General features: G+C 40.2%; 1 protein-coding gene across 5 annotated transcripts in view; it reads right to left on the bottom strand.

Annotated features, from left to right (window-relative positions):
- The window catches only part of TENM4 (teneurin transmembrane protein 4), a 594,684-nt gene that overhangs the window by 119,434 nt on the left and 449,435 nt on the right, over positions 1-25,815 (bottom strand). For all 5 annotated transcript variants that reach the window (XM_058018885.1, XM_058018886.1, XM_058018887.1 and 2 more), the window contains 3 exons: positions 22,503-22,697; positions 18,108-18,308; positions 715-900 (listed from right to left, as the gene is read on the bottom strand). In XM_058018885.1, coding sequence (XP_057874868.1) covers positions 715-900; positions 18,108-18,308; positions 22,503-22,697 — 582 coding nt within the window. The remainder of the gene's footprint in view (positions 1-714; positions 901-18,107; positions 18,309-22,502; positions 22,698-25,815) is intronic.

Below are 25,815 nucleotides of genomic sequence, written 5' to 3'. Positions count from 1 at the left end.
AAAGGTGAAGCCAAGGCAGTTCATTAATGATGCTGCAAATTGCTTAATATGAGAACTGAAGCTCTTCGCGTGATTTAGGCATATTGTTGGCTTCTTATTAATAATAACATCCATAATAAGAGACATGACAGAGAGAGCTTATGAGTAGTGCCAGTACATGAGGAATACAGAAGCAAAGTGAGAGGGAAGTGAAATGGTTAGAAAGGTAGCAGAACAGACAAGGGATAAGCAAGACAGAGTTAAATACCAGCCAGAAATCATCTGTCTGCAGTTTCCTCTTTTATACTGGCAAGCAAAGTGACAGTGCAAATAATGTAGCAAATAAAAGGAAAGAAAATTTAAAATCAGATGCATGTTTCTAAAAATGCTGTCACCAGAGTACAGAGGAGTCTTGGAGGCCACAGAAAGACCTCTCAAGAGAGGTAAAATGGGATGTTTCAAAAAAAGCTTCTAGCTGACATTTAAAGGCTTGTCAAACACCACATAGGTGTACTTCACGTCTGATAATAAAAAATATACATAGCCATGTCACCAACAAATGAAAGGACATATTGTCTTGTTCCCACATGAAAATGTATGATGTCAGAATTTGAAATCCAAGAACAAAGGTGCTCATGCTACACTAGATCACACATATTCAATTAAGCATGCGCCTTTTCTCCTCCCTGATCATCAATAATTCTCTCAAAAGAGTTGGGTTTTCTTTCTCCCTACCAATGGTGCAGTGCTCTCCGTTCCAGCCCGGGCTGCATTCACACTTGCCGTCCCGGCAGGTCCCGTGCTCGTTGCAGCGTGGGTGACACGCTCGCTGATCACAGGCTGTGCCCATCCAGCCCTCCTCGCAGCGGCAGGTGCCTCCCACACAAATGCCATGTCCTCCGCAGTCCGCTGCACAAATCTCTGTGGGAGAGGAGACAACAGAGACGAGGGCATATGGGTGGAGAGAGAGAAGGGAGAGGGGGAAAATCCAGAGTGTTATTGTCAAGAAAAGCAGACACACTTCACTACCTCGCCTTACGGGGCAATGAAAGGAATTCCTAGAGCTCATAACACTAATCCTTCCTGACAATAAGAATCTAATAAGTATATTACAAAAAAGAGATGGACATGGATTGCAAGGGTCTGCTGTGATTGATCTTCCTATTTGCTTTCTAATTCTCTTGCACTGCTTAAGCTTTTGTGACACTCAAATCCAAAGGGGAAGGCTCTTCCAATAAGCAGAAAGGAAGTCACATTTAATTAAAATCTGGTTAAGTGTGGAAACAATGTGCTGATAAACTACTGATGCTAAAGTTAAGTGCTGGCAAAGCCTGTTTATGACTTCTTAAACCATGTTCTTGGGGATGGGATTCATTAAAATCCTTATTCTTTGTTGAAATTTAAGAAAGGATATTTCTATTTCTAACAAATCTGCACATCCTCTATGTCCTTATTCTCCTACTACCCATTAAAACTCACCTCTCAGACATTCAAAGGTACAACTGTATCTTTTGTGAGCCACATGTACTGGAGCTGATAGGATGGTGCTTGTTCCCAAGTCTTATCAGAGCTAATGGAAGCACAGTCACAGCTGGGTATTTTGGTACTTACCGCCAAAAAGCAAAGAGCTAAAGGACCTTGCCTTTTCAGGGATGATGGCCTTCCCAAACCTCCCTGAGCCCCAGCAGGCCTGAGGACATAGGCATAATATTTTTAATCAGCACTAGACTTTTGTCTAAAACCTGGCATAGCCTTGGCATGAATTTGGGAAACGTTTTTATCTACATTGTATTTGTCTGGCAAAACAGAGACTTGGTGGAGAAGAGATGCCCATGCATACGGTGTTAAAGCACCTGTTACCACCATTACTACACAGGATTGATTTCAAGGAAAAAACCAAAACCCAAATACTGATGCAGTGTAGCACTGCAGATGAAATGAAATGAATCTATTTCTGCTGCAGACTCATTACTTGGCTGCTACTTTCCATCTTTCATAAGCCCTGACTATACTCTCCCTTCCTCAGCTGAAGGAGAAGCAATTCACAGTATTTCAGCCTATGAGGTCTTCTCTCTGACTTCTGCCTGGCACTTCTAAATTCCCAAATGTTTTGACCTCAAGCCTTCGGCTTCACTGAGCCATTTTATAGATTTTACAGGGTAAGGACACAGTTCCTTTTGGGGACATGGAGAAGTGAACAGAAGAAATGCTGAGCAGGGCTGGGTTGGAAGCACAGAAAGGGGTACGAGGGTACTCTGCAGTGCACATTTTTTCTCTGTGTCACTGGCTGCATATAAAATATTCAAAACTACTCAGCCTGCATTAACATCACACCTGACTGAAATTCAGCCATACTTAAGTTGCTTTTAACCTTTTGCTAATGAATACCCCATTTACAGGACACTTGGGCTATTCAACAACTTTTGATATCCTCCTGATATAGGGCTGGAACACCCACTTCAGCTCCAGGAGGAAAGCTCCACCAGAGCAGACAGCTGTGAGGTCCTCAGCCCCTTATGATGAAAAGGATCAGAGAGTTCTTTGTAGAACGGTAATTTATGATAGGAACAACAGTAATGCCTTGCATGTCTAGAAAACACCTCATTTTTAAATGTGACATAAGAACAATATCTAGCTCTTGCTTCCCAAAAAGCTCAGGGTGGTGCAACAGTTTCCAGCAAAACTCCTTTTACAGCAGCATTGTGGATGTCTCCAAACCTCCACAAACATTTAGTCTTATAAGCTTAAGTCTGCTACTGAAAGAACTCTGGAGTTCAAATGGGCTAAAGACAGTCAGGAACTTGTCTGTATCATTTAGAATAAAACTTGCAGAAGTATTTGGCTATCTTGGCTGCTTAAACAGAGCATGTGCACACACCACTTGCTGTTGAGATGTAACAGAACCTAATGTAGGATTTATTGGAAGCTAATAGAAATTGCACTATCAAACAATAAAGGCATGGCTGAGGAAGGGCTCGAGCTGCTGTCAGAAGTTTTTACTTTGCATCTGGCATTGAGAGACAGATTTTCACAGCTCCTAGCTGCGAGGGAGTTAATATCATACTACAGTACCCAATAAGAGCAGAAGGGATGGGCAATTAGTGAAATCCATCCTTGCTGAAGGGCTGGAGTCCAGACACGTGTTTTCTACTTTTTTCCCCAACTGCCAGACAGCACTGCAATGGAGTGTGGGCTGGTCAGGGTGGTGATGAAAACACATGACCTGCAAGTTGGTTAATATAGTAGTAAAGATGTACTAAAAAAAAAAAAGTAAATTTAGTTCTCCTTGGCTGACCTGATAAACAAAGTCTAGGGGAGGATAAAGGAAACAGCAGATTGAAAATCAAAAGCTAGATTTAAGCTGCTAAAATTTCAGCAAGCTGACAAGAAATACATTGAGAAAATACAAGGTCTGAGAGCACTGGTATTTAAGCCCGAACTCCAAAAATTACTATTGTAGCCTCTGGTGCTTTCCAGCACACTTTTACCATAGGGCTACTCTAGTTAGACTGCAATCCCTTCTCTGGTTATTAGTTCACATTCTTTATACATAAGCGTTGAGCTTGGATCTCAGAATATCAAATAAGAAGTAATTTTTTCTTCCTCCCAGTTTACCAAGCAATCCAGAGGATGCCAGCTTGGCCACTTCACACCTTCATTATATCCTATTCTTCCTCTTTGTAAAAAATTCTTCCTTATATCTAGTCTAAATCTACCCTCTTTTAGTTTAAAACAATTATCCCTCTTCTTATCACTATAGGCACTATTAAAATGTCTGTCCCTATCATTCTTATAAGCCCCTTTAAAGTAGTGAAAAGGCCACAATAAAGTCTCCCCAGGGCCTTCTGTCCCCCAAGCTGAATAATGCCAACTATCTCAGTCTGTCCCCATAGCAGAGGTTCCTCAGGCCTCTTATTATCTTTGGCTTCCTCTAGACTTGCTCAAACAGGTCCATATCCTTCTTGTGTTGGAGACCCCCACAGCTGGGTGGGTCCCAGAGCTGGATGCAGCACTCCAGGTGGGGTCTCACAGGAGTGGAGGGGCAGAATCCCCTTCCTCACCCTGCTGGCCACATGGCTTTGGATGCAGCCCAGGGCACTACTGCTTTCCTGGGCCGTGAGAGCGCATGACCAGGTCATGTCCAGCTTTTCGTCCATCCCAAAGTCCTTGTCCTCAGGCTGCTCTCAATCCCTCACCCCCAAGCCTGTATGGATACCAAGGGTTCCCCTGACTCAGGTGCAGCACCTTTCAGATAAAGTAACCAAGGCATAAGGAAGGAAAGTGATGGATCCACAGGAAAATGTGAACTCTGAGACAGGCTCATGAACACTCTGATGTCCCAATATGCAGTCTTGTGTCCTACAGCTAAGATGGAAACATCAGATGTCTACAGATTGGTGGTGGAGGAAAAAAACCCAGAGATAATGGGAATAGTGACAGTCAGAAGCCTTCCTGGAGTTATTTAAAGGTGTCAAACTAGGATAATGGAGTGCATTGAAAAATGGTGAAGAGAGAAAAAAAAATCATGTTCTGAAAAGCAGAGTCTCTGTGCAGTCATTCCTATGAAAAAGGGTGGAAAACCCCCTGGGACATTTACATCTTGACTGAAATATTTCTCAGAAAACATGCTGCCAAGGAACAGTCTTGCACATGTGGGCCAGGGATATGCACTGCATGGTATAAACAAACAGATCTTTAGGCTAACCCAGAAAGGGAATGCTGAGAACATTTTGGGTTTCATCTCCCACCCAGCTGAGACCCCAGCCAAACCACCACCCATGCACACAGAAGTGTGCAGGTTCCAGGCTATGAATGTGTAATTCATATATATATGATATATGAGGTGGTTTGGACTCCCAGGCCCCAAGGGCTGTCATATAGACTCTCAGCTGTGAAAAACACTTGTGAAACAAACTACTTAGGACAGTCTCCCTAAAATGTAGATTAATTACTTCTGACAGGGAACCAGGAGTCAGGAACTCTCAAAACTAAATCTTCCACTTAGTGCCAGTTTAAAGATAGATGGGTATCCTACAATTTAAACAGCTTTACAACACACAACCTGCTACATGCCCTGGACCTTTACAACACAGCCCTCTTAAATGCTCACAGGTTTCTAATGAGTGATTAAATAGTCAGAATAGATTTTACGTTTCTTGTGATTCACTAAGAAATGATCAAAATGGATTTCATATTAAACTTCCACTTAAATACATGTCTTTTTGAACAGAAAAAGACAGCTAAGGCTGTTTTACAGAAAAGGGCAGGTGAATAGTTTCTTTGTCGTTCAGTCCGAGGGACAGAATTTGTCACCTCTGTTCTTATTACAAACTGCATTTTTTGGTACATTTCCCAATTCTGTTGTTAAAATTAGAGGACATGATTAGCTACCATCTGAGCTGCATGAACAAATGAGAAGGAAAGCTTTTAATTCTCCTATTACAGTATTCTCAGACTGGCCAGCTGCACTATATTGCTCCTGCCTATTTAAGCTTAGTTAGAATGCTCTGCCTGCACATAAAAGACCTGCCTGTTAAATATTTTCACACCTGCTGTTCCCAAAAGGTGACTAAATATTTCTTTTCATCTTTAATCTCATCCAGTGTTTGTATGAACAGCTTAGCCACTCCTTATCCTTTCCTAGAGGTGCACTGTTTTTCCTCATTTCACAGTGTAGCTCTCAAAGCTGTTTGTAGTTCCTTGAAGAGAGGGGATCCTCTGAGTCAACCTGGTGCCCAATTCTAAGAGCAAATACGAGGCTTAATGTCCTCAAAAAGCACAATCAAGCCAAGCACCTCTGTGAGAAACACCTGAACTCTGAGTATAACCCTATATTTGGCTCCTTTATGTACTCACCAGAGGGCACTGATGGATAGGAACTGATTAATGGATGCAAATTTTTTTTTAAGGAATCAAGTTCATATCAACATTCCCATGGGGGGTTTTGTCATGTTATTGTCTTGGAGTGATGTCTTACATTGCCTGAATCTCACCTCATGTTATGTCAGTCTTTCCTGAAAAATTGAATTGAGCCTAAATGCCCTCTGTGGGCAAAGAAAGAAAGAGAGATTGTTCCAGAGGATGACTCACTTCAAACCTCTTTAATGGAGAATTTCTGGAGAAGACAGCACTCAAGGCATAGTTGGGCTTGGGGTGGCTCACCCAGAGGTCTCAGGTTATCAGAAACATTATTCTTTGGAAAGGATAATGGCATTCCAATACGACTCTGCTTATTTTTCATGCAAATAATCAAAAAAGAAATGTCTCCTCTTCAGTTCCAGGACCTGCTGTGTTTCATCACTGCTCATCCCCACCAGTAACCAGCCCATTACTGGGGCTCAGAGCAACCTGGTCTAGTGGAAGGTGCCTCTGCCCAAGGACAGGGGGTGAGAACTAACTAACCTTTAAAGACTCTTCCAAGCCAAACCATTTTGTGACTCTGTGAGCCCAGACTCAACTCCCTGCTGGCTAGTTTTTAGACAAATGGTTTTCCTTTACTTTTTTTCCCTCATTATCTCCTCATGACTGGTGGAGGGACTTCCCTCTGGTCTGTCAAAACTGCCTCAGAATTCTTCAAGGCTCTCTTAAAAATCCCAGTCCATCCTGAATCCTACCCAAAATCTTGACAGTGGCTGCTGACGTGCCTTAACTTCTCCACAATGTGTTGAGGAAAACTGAAATGTAATTTTAGTCTGTCTCCATCAGACGTCTCTCTCTGTTGTTGTTCACTTAAAGTTTAAGAATCTCAACTATCTGAGGCTAAGATTATCCTTTATGTTCTGCATTTGCACTGTGCCAGGTATAATGAGGTCACAGTCCATTAACAGCACTTCAGAAGTATTCTAACTTCTGAAGCAATTACTCCTACAAATAAAGAACTTGTACCTGTTTCTCTTTTTCTTTTCATATTCTGCTAAAACCTGGCATAAATCTGTCCCCTTAAGAACAAAAAGTCTGCTGTGTTGTCTTTGATATTTCAGAAGAAAGTGGGAAAAGAAACCCATCAAACACTAACCCAACAATGCAGTGCTTTGCTCAGGCCCTTTTTAATTGATGGAACAGACACAGGAGCCTCCAACACAGGAAATGGCATCATTCAGAATTTCACATTATTTTCACATTACATTAAAGACTGGTGTTGGGAAAGGGATAATGATGTTAATTTGTGTTTCATTTCTAGCAAATCCATTTTTACATGTTTACTCTGATCCCCCCACATATCCTCAAACTGGCTTGACAACAGTTTAAAGCTTTCCAGCTTAGAGAAGAGCAATGCAGATGAAAATTTTTCTTTAGCATACATGTGATGCAGAATCAGAGATTTAGCTGGTTCTGACCTGTCTGCTAAATCCTTTAATAAATATAGATTTAGTGCTAAAATGTAAGATCAGGTGAAATTGCTCAGAGCTTCATGAAAACTGGGTCAGTTCCACTGACCTTCAATATATTAATAGAAAATTTAATAATTAAAATCTGCCGTAACTAGGATTTTCTCATTTCAAGTTGGCTCATTTGAGGTAATTTCCAACCTCAGACAGATTTTTTTTCCAGAAAAGCATAAGAGAGAGGCACTGCACAGAGCTAAAAAGCTGAGTTTGGTGAAGAGCTAAGCCTTGTTTTCACAACCTGCTTTAGAAGGCAATTTATGGGGAATATCTGGGAAAAGCAAGAAATATATAGATGAAAAAACCAGAAGGTGTGTGATCAGCATGATTTAGATAGCAGTGAAGTGCTAAAGACATTCTTCATAACAAAACACATTTTGCAGTGTTATGAAACTCTCATTCCTGTGATTCGATAACTCTGTAGTGACATGAACTCCTGTGCTGTTACTGAAGAAGACATAAAGCACATTAGCTTTTAAAACCATCCTTTTTACAAATGTATAAGGAAAGGATCAAACTAAAGAGCAAGAAAAAACCTGAAAGAAGAGGTGTGGATTTTCTGTCACTGCCAGTAACTGATCTGTACCATGAAATCCTCTGAAAACCATCCTGGTTTAGTAGCAAACAGGGAATGATTGTGTAAGTTCTGCCCATGTCATTAATTGAGGGATGTATTTTTCCTTCAGAGATCATGTCCTGAAAGCAATGTCTGCATAATTTAATGCCTTTAAACAAATAATCTGTTTATCAATTTTTAAAGCATACATCAAATATTTAAATATTACGAATGTAGAAATAATAACAATTATTTATGTCTATAAATATAAAACCTGTCCTTTTAGGAGTGCAATTAAACTTTTGGTACTTTGATGACTCTCCACTCCCCTCAAGGGCCTCAATGTGTTTTACACAGCTCAGTAAACTGAATGTAACTAAAAGGTAACAGCTATTTATTTTCTTTCCATGCATGAGGAAATCATGATTAAAGGATGCTCTCTAGAGACTGAAAATTAATCCACCAGCTTTGCTATCACCCCTCATCAGAAGAACACTGACCTTCAGCAATGGCTGTGAAATGCAACTTGGACACCTGAATTTTCACCTCCTGAACACAAAGCCCTGAGGAACATCCTAGAATGCCTGCACTGGAGAATGCATATCCTGCATTACAGAGTACCCTAACCAGGACATCTGAGTTGGTGTGAATGCTGATTCTTGCCAGCTCTGCAGGAGAACTGAGTACAGGTCTCCAATACATGTGCAGGTGGGACAACTGCAACTCTGCACTTGTAGGAAAGACTGGCTATGACAATGGAGGTATAAAACACAGAACAGAAGAGGAGAGAGATTTTTCACTCAAAGTGGTTGAGCTGTATTTAGGAGAAGGGTGGTGAAAATCCCTAATAAAAAATAGGACCCATCTCTGGCTCTGGCCCTCAACTAGACACAGAAGTTTAACCCCACTTCATTTTTTTTCCCCCAGTTTTCTCCTGATATTTAATTATTTGCTGGCATCAACAGCTTTGTGTTTAAATTAAAGGGTTCTGCAAAACCCCTTCAAGGTCTCATTTCTCTCTGGTGATCCAAATCAGGAACCAGAGTGCCTCTGACATGCTTCACTTGGAGATGAATACACAGTCCACAGAGCAGCTCCTCACCTGGTGCTGAGCAGATCCAGGAGATGATCTTGTAACTCCCCTGGAACTCACTCCATCTCCAAAATGAGTAATGAAGGGGTTTGGTACAGTAATATACTTAAACTGATGTATGTGTATCCTCCAATACTGAGCCTCTAACTCTAACCATACAGGATTGAGCACAATGGGATTCTTGGGAATTCTTGCCAGAAACAGTAACAGTAAGAACAGGAGCACAACAGACACAATTAGCTGCACAATGTACACTGGTACAGCTGAGATGTCTTTTAATAAAAGACCCACTCACTTCGAAATGCAATTTCAGCTTGCTTCATATTTGCATAAAGGTCTTCCAGTTCCTGTCTGGAAAGTTGTAATTCTGTGTGATGAAATTCCATTAAATTACTGTGGTACTTTTTATCAAGTCCTACTTCCTACAGTATTTATACTCCATATTCATCCTTCCCTTAAATGGTAAGGACTGACCATCACTTTCTGTCTGAAGTATCTCCTCTATGGCTGTGATTTACTTTCATACTAGTGTCAACCTTCCATTTATTTATTATTATGAACTCCACTTTAAACTGTCTCTTGTTGTTGAACAGCAGGAGATGAAATGCCAGGTATTGTCAGGCTTCAGTCTTGGAGCCGAGATTTGTTGAATAAAAATAAATATCCCAAAGTGCAGGATTGTATTTTTCTCTTTGATGCTTAATTGAATCTCTATGCTTTCTGGGATGTGTTAAAGCTTCCCAGAAAAGAAACAATTTCTAATATATTAAATGAAGTTCCTAAGAAGGATTCTTCTCTGGGCTAATTTTAATTTCCTCCTCTGTCCACAAGGAAGAGATAATTTGACAGCAGAAATGTGTTTTGCTCATGCTTAAAAAGAACTGATTTATTTTCCAATTTGAAGAACATTTTGGTTCTTCTAAAATAACTTAAACAGATCAGTCACCAGTGTATGTTGAAGTGATCACAAGCTAGATTTTCTTGGGATTCCCTTACTCAGAGCTCAGTCCCAATATGGATTCCTTTTTCTTCAGACAACACTCTTCCAAAGAACTTAAAAATTTTATTGTTATTCATCTTCTTCAAAAGGAGACACAGAACACGTATGAAACATGCAGAGCTGACATATCCAGAAGTTAGATGTCTGTCTATCCACACAAATCAGATGCAGCAGTAGCTGTTCCAGAAGGTCTCTGTTTGCTATGCTGTCCATATGCCTCAACACTGATCTGAAAGGATCAACTTTATTGAAAAGCAGCAGAGCTCTCTCCAAAGAGCTTTCTAACTTTCGTCTGTCAACATCATTAAAAAGTGCTCACTAGTGCAAATTGTGATGATAGTTTTTAGAGTACGAACACCTTGTAATTTTAAAGGGGGGGAGAGAGAATACTGGATGCACTGATTTCAGTGCATCCACTTCAGACAGCTTATTAAATCATGGATTTCTGGCCTTTAGTAGATACCAATCCTCTACACGAAAGTTATTGGTCTTATATTGTCTTTTTGTTATGTTATTCTGTTTTACTGACTCACAGACTCTTTTCCTTGTTACCTAATCTTGGACATTCTAACTGAGAATGATACATAGAATCATTTGGGTTGGAAGGGACATTAAAGACCAGCTCTTACTCCCCCCCCACCCTTGCCAAAGGGAGGGACACCTTCCAACAGAACAAGCTGTGCAAAGCTCCATCCAACCTGGCCTTGAACACCTTCAGGGATGAGGCACCACAGCTTCTCTGGGCAACCTAGTTCAGTGTCTCAAATATGATTTGATGAAGCTGAAAACATCCAGTGAACTTTTGCAGGAACTCTGATTGTGATGAGCTCCAGCTGGCTTGGAGTGTAAGGTGACAGTCACAGGAGGTATCTACCAACAACAGCATGGAATTGACTGAGCAGCATGGAATTGACTGAATGCCAGTGGAGAAGCCATGACATGGAACCTACAACCATCCTTGCTGAGCCATGAGTGGCTTTATCCAGCATAATCAAGGTAGATCATGGCAGAGACTGACTCTGCACAAGTATCACCCTGCTGATATTGCAGCAGTATCCTGGTTAAAAGTAGGAATAGTCAGCAGCAGAGGTCTAGACTCAAAAATTAAGAGGCTCCTCCTTTCAAAGGAGAAGAAGCCAAAATTTGGTCATCTGAGACTTAGTGATAGAAATGATAAGTTCTGAGTGATACAAGCAAACATGCTAATTGCTCAGTCATCCTCAAAACACAATGTTTTAACAGTACTCTGCTTTAAACATGGAATTTAGTATGTTGTGGTGTTGTGAAACTTTTCAAACTAGTCACATTAACATGAGCCCCACTGACTCCAGTACAACACTGCTGTTTTCAGGCAGAAAAGACTGCAACACAAAGCATAATTGATCCAAACAAAAAGAACTTTTGAGCTCATGGTGTGACTGCTGAGGTCACATTTGGAGATAGGGAAATATGTTGAACTGAAACTGGCATGCTGGGAATTAGCCCTAATTATTGTAGGAAACAAACAGGGGAAGGAATAGTCTTCCCACTGCCCTTTGTAGGGGTCCATAAATTTTCACTGATTACTGCTGATGCAAGAGAGAAGCTTTGCTCATCACAGAATGCCTAAGGTCAATGAGAACCAGGGACTGCTTGTTACATGACTGGACACACACTATTCTCAGCCTGAGACATGACTTAATCAGAGCAAATGCTTTGTGATCTAATGGTCACAGACAGACTGATGATATCATTGCTTCCACTGGTTTTGGCCAAGTCTGAAATGACAGCTAGAACACAGGTTTTCATTTCCTTCAATCTTCCCTTTGTCACTGTGTCTGATCAAGACTGCATGGACTACTGCAGAGAAGGGGTTAAAAGTAAAATCCTAAACACATCCCAGAGCTGACAGAAGTTTGATGAATCTCTGATTGGCTAGGAAAATGTCCTAAAACAATTTCTCAGCTATCAGACTTAAAGTAGGATTTCATATTTGAAAGGTAAGTTATATTTTCTATCTTAGTGGGAGTTCTCTCCCTCCCTTTATTATGTCCCTTTCATCTGCTGAGCACAAAGATACTTGGACTCCTGAAGAATTGGACTCGCCACAAAAATAACTGCAGCCCATTTCAACTATTATCTTTTTTCCATCACATCAGGGTCTCCTTACACACATTTTTAATAAACAAAAGGAAAGGGAGTAAAAGGATATTCAAATGAAAGCCTCCCTGAATGCTTTTATTTCAAAGGTTTGGGCAGATCTTAGTTTTTTATTGCATTTTTAATAAAAAGCTTAGAAGCCTTTAAAGGCTAAGTTCCTCTTGGCAATGGGTAGCCTAAAATCTGTACTCACAAACTCAACTACATGAAAAAAATTCATGTTTTTCACAATGATAGTTCTAATTAACACTGTTGATTCTCTAGATTCACTAGTTTCTTCACAATCCACAAAGCAGCTATCTGCCAGGCAGAACCTGTGAGAACCTTGTGTGTGCACTGGGCTACACATATTTTTCCCTTTGAGAGAAAAGGTACTTCTCTCCATAAAAACTGGAGAAGATCACAAGTTCAGAAATCAGTATGTTAGGCTTCTGCAAGGCAGAGGATGAAATTCCTGCTGGTACAAAACATTTTCTAGCTTTCAATGACCATTAAAGGACCAAAGTAAGGCTTTCAGGGATGAGTCTGCAATTTAGGTATTGAGCCAGGAGAGATTGTGACGGTATCTTCTGAAGACCAGCCTTGAAGACACCGCGCTACCAAAGTTTCAATTGCCCCAGACTAAGGTTTCTCATAGGTCTGCCAGGGTAGTGAGATGAACAAGTAACAAGCTGAAGAAAGAGCATTCAAGGTGGCCTTTGATTACATAGCTGTGTCTGGTGACTTTTTCTTTAGTGATGAAGATGTTTATCAATTTCAGTTGTTGCATCCTGAGGTTTAGTTCTCTTTTTTTTCCTCATGCATTTTAAAGCTAAGAAAAAGACAAATCAGCAACTTCTTAGGCATTAAAAGCAGTCTTGGTCTGTAGTATGGTACAAGCCTCTACCACGTCAGAGTTGATGTTATATCCATCTTTTACAGAGACATTTTTACCCCTGAAGAAATGATTGTTTAAAGAAGACTTATATGAATGTTTTCTAAGGATGGGTTTTTATCTTGGTGGCCTTGGGCATGGTAAGAAATTAACATGGGATTTTGTTTGCAAAAGTTGATACCAGTAAGCCCAAGGAAATAAAATTTTATCACAGATGTTTGGTTAGCTGTGGCACTGTTTGAACAACGGGATATGACATTGTGTGATAAAATGTATGAGAACTGCTTCTGTGACTGTGTGTGCATGTGTGTATGTGTGTGCAATAGTCTCCTGCACAATTCCTGGTGAAAAAAAGACAGTGCAATGTAAAGGTGCATCTACTTCAGCCTAACTCTTTAAAAGTTCATTCTTCATGGTCTCTTTATCTATTAATTGGAATAGAGAAAAGATGCCTGTTTCAATGAACTGTACCAACTTTGTGGTGGGAACTCTTGCACGCTACCTCAAAGACTGTTGCCATTGTTAATCTACACTATGAAATTGATACTAAAAAATTCAGCCATTACCATTAACTGATACAGGGTCTTAAATCTAATAATTGTTTGTGAATAACCTTCAATTGATCCATACTCCTGCAGAGTAAATAGGAGCTTTTCCACTGACTTCAATTCACTGTGCAATAATTTACAAGAATATGGCTTCCTGCAAGCAGAGACATGGATTCGCACACCATGCTAGTTTTATTTTAAATCCAGCTTCTCAACCTGCTAAAGTAAGTAAAGTCATGGAAGGTGGGTAAATACCTGGTCTTCTGCTACCCTGTGGCTACCCACACTATTTCCCCACTGTGCTTGGAGGACAAGTTTATCTAGGACTATCTGCCATATGTAGTTCTCCACAACCCTGCAGCAAAGATTGATGATTTGCATTTGCCTAAGGCAAATTTTAAATGCCTAAATATTTGTGTGATCATAGACCTTCATAACAAAGTGCGTCAGTAAGTCCCTGGGAAGCAGCATTTGATCCCTGCCACAGTGGGGACAAAAGGGCATAAAGTCATAAAGCCAAATGGCATATCCTCAGAAAACCAGGTTAGCAGCAGAAGCGATGAGAGGAGCTATAATAGGACCAAAGTACTAGATTTCATGAGATATGGTCATGCAAGCTCAGCTTCAGTCTCTGGCCAGGCATGCTCTCTCAGTCTTTTCAAAATATGCTAGATATCATAACTTACTTCTTTACTGAGCCGCAGCATCCAGTTTCTAAGTCTTATTGTTAAATGTGCAGCCCATGACTTTAAGTCTCCACTGGCAATTTAGGACTACCACATACAAAGTACTACCCCTACTACTGCTTTTCTCCAGTGTATTTTCAAGGGTCTGAAGTACTGCCTGGATGTCAACTGTGCATAATCTGCATGAGTCATTATGAATGAGTGACGGAGAAGGGATCCTTATCTGCATACAGGTCAATCTACAACCACTGTCAACTGCCCAGAAAAAGTCAGTACACTTAAGACACAGAGAACATAATTTCTATTGCTGCTAAGTATATTCAACTTTGCAATGATTTGAATGAATACTGTGCATGTAAAGATGTCAACTACCAAAGACAGAACAGTGTGAAAATCGCCGATGTAAATTTGAGGAGAGTGAAGGACAACACCAGATAACTTAATTCCTTTAATAATGATTTTGCATCCAAGCCTAATACTGTTTTGATGGGCCTGGGATTATACTGATGCATCAGTGAGATCCCTCTGGTAAATGGTGCACTCCCCCAGTGCACAAGACATGACTCACCTATTCATTTCACTGCAGTCAGCAAACATGCCTTAAGGTATGTGGTGTGCTGCCTCTTGATTCACTAGAAATAGTTGGTCCAGTTTAAATAGGTCAAGAGTGAGACTATATCATACAGTAAGTTCTGTTTTACATTGCAGCACAGGCCATTTCCTTCTTCCCACTACACTCAGACAACAGGAGGTTAAGAGACCTGCCCCCTAATGGCTTTATTAGTTGCCAGATAGGGCTCATAAGAGGAGAAGGGAGATAGCCCCCAAAAGCCTGGGATGCAGACAATCTGTGATAGCAGACTGGAGGAATGGAGATAGGCTAAGTGGTTCCTTAATTCCTTTACCAAGCATTGCCTTGGACTTTTCAGCTGAACTGGGTTATAAAGGCCTTTTTAAAATTTGCTTGTGCAACAGTACAAAGATGCAAAAGGGAAGTGATTTAATTATCCCATGGAGAAAACAAAATACCACTTTTATTGCTCAGTACAAGTTATCACTTGGAATTACTTCTGTACCTTTCTCTAAGATACTCTTTCTAGTATATAGGAATCAGCCAAAAAAACAGTGTATATTGAGGGAAAAGTGATCTACAAATTGTCCCTTGTATGAAAGGGTGGAATATATTTGAGAAGCATTTTCCCTGAATGACAATTCTGAGGTAGTATGGCAGCAGCCCTGTCTCAGCATGTCTTGGCAGTGGGCAGACACAGAAAGTAAAAAACCCCAAACCATATTACTACTTCTTCCTACAGTGCAGTTCAGAATGGGAATCTCTCACAAGAGACTGAACTGGCACAGCTTGTCTATGAAGGCTAAGTGGAATGAAAAAAGATAATATAAACAGGAAATAGAAATCTCTGTAATATTATTGTTTTGTGAAAAGTGAGGGTTTTAGCCAGTAATGTGTGTTCTCTAAGATTATCACTAAAGGCAGGTAAAATCTACCTACTTAGCTGAAAGATGCAGTCTAAGGTTCAAAGAGGCTCTAGTTTTACCTTCTACATATGACAATCCACAGACTTCAGCTACTGCTTCCATACTGCCTGATAACCTAAATGAATACAGCATACAGCACTGTACACAGGTGCTATTCTTAAATTCAAGGTGGTAAGAGCTGGAAAATCCACTGTGCCTGTTCATATTCTGTGTTTTCAGATCATTATGCTGTTTCCAGGGTATGCCTCTCCATGTGGTTTATCAAAGGGGCTGTCCTTGGCACAAATCCACATGGGCACAGTTCTATACATTTCACTGGGACTAAACAGAGACCTAACTGCTTTGCTGAGCTGAGGATCATTTCTGCAAGTACTTAGCTCTTTCCCTTAGTAATCCATCTGCCCTGTTTGGTCCTGTTTTATAGAACAATAAAAATCTGTCCCTTTTAGACCCTTCTACAGAACCTCCACCCCAGTGGGCTGGGCAGCAGTGTGTTATTACATGCAATAGCATACTTGCTCACTCTATTTTAATGATGCAAGAAAGGACCACATATCCTGTGAGTAAATCTGTCTTTCAAATCAAGTCATCAATTCAGTGGAAAGGTCTGGGCTAGAAATGGAAGTTTACAAATCATCTTAGCTGTGATTTTAGCTGTGAGGCACAATAACCTGAATGTTACAAGCAGCTCAGTGAGGAAAAAGGTCTTGGAATGATGCTCAAGTTTGTCTCAAATAACTTCATGCTGCCAAAGAAAGTTTGCACTAGATGGATTTATAAAAGCAGTATAAGGAAAGCTTATAAATCATCTGTACATGACCCTGCAGGTTAACAAAGGGAAAGTGAATTCTGTTTGCACATTGAAATAAACATTTTTCTAAATCCATCCCTGCAATCCCCAAACCTCTGTACAAACACAGAATAATGACTCAGTTATGATCTATGCTACCAACTACAAATACATGACTACCTTTCCCCTTATGGTGGTTTTAAAAATAAACTCACACAGTATGGAATTGAAGATGTTAATATGGGGAAAGGAAAAGCCTGGCACCAAATTTATCTTCCCTTCAATGCATGACAGTTTCCCTACGTTCATCTGCAAAAGTTTTGATCAACCTAGCTTCAGCCCTAGGCAAGTAGAGTAGGCCTCCTCTTCTGATTATTCCTCAGTCCAGTCTATTTTACTTTATGATAAGATTCTAACACCCAGGCTAAATGATGATTGTCAAAAGGGTTTTCTTATGTTCTTAGCACCGGTTTATTCAGTTTGCCTCATCCTTGGAAATAACTCTCTTTAAATACTTGCAAACAGTTAACCTGATTTTCTTTACTCCTGATAGCAATTCCTCAGTGAAAATGTTGTTTACATATATTTTCTACTATATCTACTCCCCTAATAGCTTTTTATTTTGGGTTGCTTTGCTGAAAATTCCTTTCATTTCACTGCCTATACTGAGCTGCCCTGGATTTCTGGCCTAGTTCCACTCCAGTTGTGTAAGGTATAGAAACTGTTATCGCTGAGGTCTTTTTTTGTGAGCACACAATACAGGACAAAAGCCAAAGGACTGATGCTCTGTAGGTTCTAACTATTTAATGTATTCCACTATTTCTCAGTGTGGCCTTATCTAAGAGCTAATTGCATATGGAAGAAAAGGGTCCTGAACAATTTTTCTTTAGCCTTCAATTCCCACACCTGATGTAGATTTTGAGCAAGATGCCAATTCAGAGGAGGAATGAATGTTGTTCATTGTTCCAAACCTCTACACAAAACTGCCCATAAAAATCTGTCTTCTTGGTAGCTGCTTGTACTTATAAATACTTTCACTCAGTAAACTTATTTTTTTAGCTGGTAGAAGAGAGTCTTTTAATATGAACCTCATGAGGCACTCATCCTCCTCTAGCCTAGAAAAGCACAAGCTTTGAATTCAGAAGGGAAAGGAGATCTGACAGATTACCAAATCGTCCTTCTTGTTTACAGCCACTAAAGATTATTTAGTCATCTCCTAAAAATCAAAACAGACACTTTAGTGGTCCTGGGGTTCATCAAGAACTATCACTGGAACAAGAAGTTATATGTAGACCATCAATTACATTAACAGCCATATAATGAACAATAGCAAGCCTAGGTGGCTTTAATGGAGTTATTTATGATATTACCCTATGCTCAGCAATGGTATCAGAATTATTTATGTAGTTGAGCTATGGAATTTATCCTTCCAGTCATGCCCTACATTGGGCAGGAATTCCAGTGCTTCACTGGAATACATCTGTAGCACCTTTCTGCAGAGTTACTGAGTGTTTCACAAAGTTTACCGAAAGACCAACAGGAAGTCAGCGCTGACGTTACCGATTGAGCAGTCGTGGCCAGTCCAGTTGGGATCGCAGCTGCAGAGTCCAGTATCCGGGAGGAAGGTCCCATGACCAGAGCACTGATCCAGACAGGTGGCTCTCGGGGTCTCACAATTTGTTCCTCCCCAGCCAACCGAACAGTGACATTCTCCTCGGACACACACGCCTCGTCCCGAGCAGGTAGGATCCATGCAGTCCACTACATGGGAGAAGGAAGAGGAAGCAGACAGGGAAAGCAAATGGGACTTCAGGAAAAAAGCTATCAGACTGCTGTCTACACAAACATATTTACACAGTATCTCAAGGTTTCAATCAAAAAGCTCTGCTGTGAACAAAACAGATGCTTCATGCAAGAAGTCAGTGGCCCTAAAAGGCAGTGAGACCTAAAACACCTACATGAGAAGCAGAGAAAAATCTAGTAATGAAATCCATTCTTTTATGCAGGTCTGCACTAATAAGGGATCTTTCTGGTAAGAACAGGCTAATATCAATTAAGAATAAAATAAGAATAATATTCTATCGTACACATAGTGTGTCTTCATTTATTCTATTAAAATAATCTAAATTACTATTACTAATGAATTTGAAGCTGAGCCCTAGTTTTCTGAGAGAGAATTTTGCATAAAGATTCAGCAGAAGCTGACATTCTTATTCAGCAAAATACATGCTTAAATTGAAGAATGTGCTTAAATCTATACAGGTTTCATGGAGACTTAAAGAAATTTCACACTGAAAAATAGCCATAGACATTTTTTCTTGAATAAGGATTAAAATAAAATCATGCCTTTTTTATAATGGTGTTCTTCTGGTTTTATTTTTGATCAATTGATACTCTTTTTTATAATGTTTGAGGTTTACTTCCCCCCCACAAAGAGGAACTTTCCTAACAAGATCAGAGACCATTTAGTGAGGGGTATAGCAATGTACACCAAAAGACCAAATGTACTCCCTCCCTGACTCTTGAGTTATGTGTTTTGTAGGCAACTGTCAGCTGCTCTGCCCACAGGGGAATTTCACTCAGTAATCGAAAAATATGAAATGCACCAGACACCCTCCCAGAAAAACCAACTGGAGGAGTCGATTGTCTATTTATAGATAAAAGCTGATAGGACAGCCTAGAGAAATTCTTCCCGTCTTTTGAAACGGTGTGTGGCAGTTCCCTGGGGATTGGTGACAAGTGTCAGTCTGGCTAAGCAGCACAGGAAAACTGTCCAGCTTCTGGCTCTGATACAGCAGAGCAGAACATGGCTACTGCACACAAGACAGGTTTGTGGTTCAGCTTTTACCCTGGAAAAGCTAATAAGAATTCCACTGACCTGTTTAAGATCCAGAAACCTTAAAAAGAAACACAACAGCTGCTCTGATAATTCCCTGGATTCTCAAACCCTTCTCAGTCTGACAAGTAATGGCTCAGTTATTACTATCCCAAGGCATGAAAGAGAATTTTCTTTTTTGTTTGATTCCTGGAGCTCTGCTCATAGCTGGAACAATCCTCAAAAATTTTAAGAGGCTGGAAAGGATGAGTCCATAAATCTCCTTCACTGTTAGCGAACTGGGAGCGAGGGTGCCAATTTTAGCATGAGACCCTTGAAGCCCTGGCCCTGTTCTTTCTCAGCAGTAATAAGTATGAAAAGGACTAAGGGACGGAGTAGCAGCCTCGTCCGTTCTCAGCAGATGGTTTGAACATAGAGAACAAAGATCACAGGCTAACTGACAAGAGGCTACCTCCAGGCAATTAATCATCCCCTCTGAAGGTCAGCTGGGAAAAAGGTGAGTTTTGCAGGGGCCTCCATCACAGGAGGCAGACAATCTGCTATCTCAGCTCTAACACAGATGATTATAGGAGGGGAATGTGCATGTCAGAACCCCCCATTTATCATAATCCCAAGGCCATTTTTCATGTTGAAATGAGCCCTTTCAGAAAATGTCACACACAACGGCTACTTTAATCTCAGCCTCACTGGATCTATCTCTTTAGGCTTTCTGCACCATCAGAAGGGCCCTGGGACAGGATTACAGGCTTCTGCTTTCTTCTTAATCAATTGCTTAGTGGATTTGGAGTACAATGGTATATTTTTAGGGAGTTCTGCTTGACAAATTTAGCTGCTCAGCTCCGGGAGAAGCAGAGATGAGGAGCTGGCCATGAGGGCAGAGCTGACAAGATCTAGTATACCCGGAAAAGAAAAAAAAAAATCATATGCCTGTGTTGTTGGTTGGAAAATGTCCCAAATGGCCAAATTCTTGGTTGGAAAATGCCCTGTTTATAGTTAAGCCTTGTGCAGAATCTTTGCTAGGGAGATAAATCACGTAGCAAGCAAGGTTAGTGCCTCTTCTACACTTTTCCCCAATATGCTTCATGCTTCATTGGTCACACAAGTTATTAGGCTTATTCAGTGCCCAAAGAGTAACTTCTCATATTTCACTTCTTAAATTTGCTCCCCTCCCTGCAATGTCTCGCTGGCTTAGGCCATGCCTTATAAAATATGGGCCAATAAACTAAGGGAAGAGAAAAGAAAATCTTGCGTAGGATTGTTGGCTGATGTTTTATAAACATTGCTGAACTTCTATGGGGGAAAAAGAAAAGACAGGAGAAACCCTGGAATGAAAACCCATTACAAACATGGACCAAGCAGCGAAGCTACAAGAACTGAGAAATAATAAAAAGTAATCAATACCAGATGGTCCTTCTTAGAAGAGAAATTAAAGAGTAAAAGCAATTTAAAAAATAGTATAAATCAACTTTTTTACTAAATCTAAATATGTATATATATGTTCTCTAGATTTCCCACATGGCATATTTCTGAGCTGCTTCCCCCCCCACAACGTAACACAAATTATGCCTTGAGTATCAAAAACATGCATGCTTAGAAAAATACCAAACAGCCCATAAGAAAAACCATGTTCTCTTTGTTCTTCCTCCTTTTTCAAGTTTTGACCTAGTGGGACTGACACTGTCCCCCGCTACAGCGATAACATAAAATAACTGAGCAGTGCCTGGCTTTTCTGCTTTAAACGTGACCAGGGAAATAAAGGTTCCTGTTAGAAAAAGGGCAAATCTCACTCTGATTTACACACATTAAACACTTCTGGCTGGAGGCAAAATTGGGATCTTTTCATTTCTGTTTATCCAGTAAAGATATGATCTAGTAAATAGGAGGTCTACAGAGATGCTTTAAAGATACTTGAGTAGTCACAATCTTTGGGTTTTGCACACCCCACAGCTTCACTGAATTGTGCTTTAAACCAAATGAGGCTTTCACAAGAGATGGCTTATTGTTACAAGAGCAGATACTGTGATACTGTCTTCATCTCTAACATTTACTGACACTGAAGCCATGCTACATCAGAGATGTCCCACTCCAATACATTATACACATCAAAAGAATTGCTAGATTAGATGCCATTTGAATGTCTGAGTCCAATTCAGCCTATTTTCATTGCCTAAAAAATAAAGCCATTTCAGATAAATCTTTATCCTGCATACATGAAGACAACCATAAATTAATTCAAGCCGTTGTCATTCTTGAATGAATCAAATGATGTCTTTAATCTATCAAGCGGGGAAAGAGGCCTTATATATGTACTTGTAGAAGTGTAATTTAAGAATAATTATTTATCAGGTCATCAGCCTCTGAGAATAGTTTTCAAAAGTTTTGAACATTATTCTTTAAGTAATGCTCTTCTGGATATATATTTATACTCTCTGAATGATTTATACACTTGCAAAACTGTCCACTTTTTCATTAGCAGTAAGAAGCAGTCACAGACTCAGGAAGATAAAGGTTTATGTTGGCAGGTGAGTTCCTACACAAAAAGATTAAAGATAAGTACTAAAAGTAGCCATAAATCTAAATGTAAATGAGAACTGTTTGGGGGGCTAATGTGAGAAAAAAGCTATGGAAGAGCCATTAAAATAATATCTGACTTTGAAGCAGAATTTAATTCAAGTCCTGAGCATGTCTAAGCTTTTAAAGCTGACAAGGACCAGGGACTTTTTCTCACACGCCACCATTTTGTGTATGTAAGCAACTGAAATTGCCTGGCATAGCGCAGCAGAGAAGAAAGAGCTGTAAAAGTAATTATACGTTTAGATGTGTAAATGGAAATGATGCTTCAATAAGAACATTTGAACATATGATTAGATGTTCTGGTCTTTCAACTAGATTCTTCTATCTGAAGCATTTGATGGCTTTTCATCCAATTATTGAACAAGTATGATAGCTAACAAGGAGTTATGACAACATATCATTTTTATGTTGTATCCATCTATTGTATCTGTAAGGTGCCTATTATTGTTCTGTTTAAGTGGCAGTCCATGCTGAATTGCCTACATCCATATAATTACAGAACAACAATCAAAGCAAAAGGCTAATTGACTGCATCCTGCAAATACCTTCTTCACAGCTCTCGCCTTTGTATCCCGGGTTGCAGATACAGGTGCCCATGATGCACGTGCCATGGTTATTGCAGGAGACATCGATGCACTGGTTGGTTGGGACATCGCACTCTGCTCCTTTCCAGCCACTGTGGCACAAGCACCTTCCTTTCATGTACTGCCCATTTCCACTGCACAGCACTGGGCAGGACGCTATGGACAGACAACAAAAATCACATTAAAACAAACGGAAAATCATTTCAAAAAGAAGCACAAGAGTCCAGCATGTAATTTACATTCTTCATACACAATCTTCACTGGGGTATGCTGCTGTTTGTTTTGCCAAAACCCAATGTTTTATATGGATGATACCCAGCTGTTAACTGTATTCTCCTACAAGTGTTTAAAACAAACAAACAGTGCTCTTAAGTTAGACTATCTTTTTGCTTTGTGTCTCTGATACCTTTTTGCACTAACTAAACTCATCGTTTTCTTGTATTCTGATTTCACAATGTACTGATGTCTTCTTTGTGGAGCATCACTGACCTTAGATTGCTTATCACTATCCCTGACCTGCTGGCAGACGTTCCTTGACACTGCCTCAGTGGCACACAAATCACTCCCCTGTTTTTTTCTGAGTTAACTCTCAGCTTTATAGGTTTCAGTTGCTTTGCTCAGAGCCCAGAATACCACATTGGGACTACTTCCCTGATTTAGCTCATGTCATTCCATCAGCTATCAACCTTCTTCCCTGAAAGGGTTGTCAAGCACTGGAGCAGGCTACACAGGGAAGTAACTCAGTCACCATCCCTGATGGAATTTAAAAGATGGGGATTTGGCTTAGTGGTGGACTTGGCAGTGCTGGCTTAATAGCTGAACTTGATGAAAAGAGTTTTAGAGGTCTTTTCCAACCTTAACAATTCTATGGTTCTAACTGAATGTCCAGCCCCCATTTTTGGTTATCATCTCTGCTGGACTCCATTCATCACCAGCCACAAGGCAAAATTGGCCTCTACTGTTTCTAAGTTCCCTGTCATAAAAGCTATGTAAATCTATCCTCTGAAATTTGTATAATTTATAAAGGATTTATAAAGGATTTTTAATTGTCCTTGTTTCCAGAGAAGGCAGGTGACTCTCAAGGCCACCCAGATACAGGATTTCTTTCCTGTGATAAAGGGAAGAAGAAGAAAATGACAAGCTCAAGCTGTGGCATGATGGCATGATGGATCCCAGGATTAAGCATTTTCAGAGCTGAATTTGGAAAATGCCAGGAAAATTCCAAATGAATTTGGAAATGGGATGAGATGAAGGATACAGAACAAGTTCCTCAAGGAAGCAGAGGGCATCAAGGACCAGACCTCAGCCTCCAGGACGACAGCTTTTTGTAATCACTGCTCTGCAAGCTTTCTCCAGCTCCTTTCAGATGATGTCTTCTCCCTATGGCATTCTCCACACCAGCCACATTATACTCCTTTTGTCCCCTCTTCTGATTTTGCCAAGGAAGATGCTGATTTCAGTCCCTCAGAAACAACAGCTTTTTCCTGTTCACTCTGCCTCAAAACTTCTTGCTTAAGTCTTGTTCTCTTTCATTTTATTTTGCTCAAACTCTGCTGCAAGGACATATATTCAACACAGACTGCTCTTGTTCACTGTTGCACATCAGCCTTAGGTCAGAGCAGCTGGTCTTCTCATCTGCCTCTCAGAAAGGCAATTTATGAACAATTTTATGCAGGAAAAATGTGAAATGAATATTCCATTCTGCTGCTTAATCCAACTGAATTAGGCATGTGATGAATTCTCTTTTGCTTTGTTCCTGACTTTGTTTATGTGTGGGAAGGGGTATTACATGGTTAAGGAAAGCTTTCCTCTCCTTCTCTTCCATATTTTCAGACAGCAATCTCACAAAGTGCATCATGAGTTGTTCCCACACGTCTTTATAGTCAAGTCAGTTTGAGTGTTCCAGAACTACAGCAATCTCAATAAAACACAAAGCACTGCCAACTCTGACTGTTAAACCAGTTTGATATGCAGTGAACTGCACTTGCCTGACCAAGATAAAAGAGGCTTAGGAAAGAAAGGAATTTGGCAATTGTTATTACTAAGGAGCATTCTGTTCACTTTAAAGGAAACACGATGCCGTGGTGCATTGCAAGCGCATAATTTGCAAGATGGTATCTACCTATACAATATGAGACTTAAATTGTGTAAGATACACTGTATTGTGTGCATGGTTCACAGCACACTCACTCTGTAATTTCACTTTTCAGCTAAGTGATGGAATGTTCTGCCCCTCCCATCTCAAATTTCAATGCTCAGTAATGGACATTGTTCTTTCAAGGCACTGGCAGGGGATAGTCTGCAGTTCTTTTCAACAAGAAGAAAGAGTAACTGCCTTTAACCAGGGAGAGGTTGCTGAGAAAGACTTACAGATTTCCTGACAAGACAGCTGATCACTCAGTAAAAGATCAGATAAATTACTGACCAGCTGCACTGAGACTGACACTCCACAGAGCCTTCTGTGGAGAAGTCCTTCAGCATCACCTGGAAAGAACTGCTTCAAATGTACAGGCAATGGAGAGAACAAGACTTCCTCTGTAGCATGCAATAATGAATAAACACAAAAGAGGTTTCTGAATTTTTTCTCCTGGTATTTATGCAACTCTTTTCCGTATATAAAGATATATAATTATTATTTGATCATTCAGATTCCAACAATGTCTATGATGGCAAAATTACAGTAATTCTCTAGTGTGGTAATGATAGCAGCAATCCAAATGCATACTCTTGTTTTTTGCAAAGTTGAGCATCAGTGAGTAAGATCATTTGTTTGTTTGTTTACTTTAAACAGAACTTGAAAGGGCCACCTCCCATGTCCAAGAAAACCTTCAAAAAGCCTATGGAATACACCTCTGGTGACTTGCTCTCATTTATTTTTTTTAAATAATTAGTTAATAATACATTAGAAATTAACCATTACTAAAATGTGAAAGGCTTTCTGCTCCAGAGTTTCCCATTCACTTGGATGGTAAATTGCAAGGCTGAACTGAAATAAAGGAACACCCAGGAAATCCATGGAATGCTTCCTGCGAGCAGGAACCCGCTTGTTTAAGGATTACTGCTCCGCACAAGGATTGTGAAGGGCTGCAGATGGATACTGTAACCGCCTTACACTTGCTGCCTTCTGAGGGACTTATAGATCAAAAGAAGAGTCTTGGATGCCCCTGAAAACCAACAAGACAATCCTGGAATCCTTGGATCTCATGCTCATGGCAATATGATCTATTTAACACACAGTGAATGGACATGCATATACAAACATAAATTTGGCATT

The sequence above is a fragment of the Melospiza georgiana genome, chromosome 2 (assembly GCF_028018845.1).
Source record: "Melospiza georgiana isolate bMelGeo1 chromosome 2, bMelGeo1.pri, whole genome shotgun sequence".
Lineage (NCBI taxonomy): Eukaryota > Metazoa > Chordata > Aves > Passeriformes > Passerellidae > Melospiza > Melospiza georgiana.
Note: the sequence above shows the minus strand (reverse complement) of the source record. Positions and strands in the feature narration are given on the sequence as shown.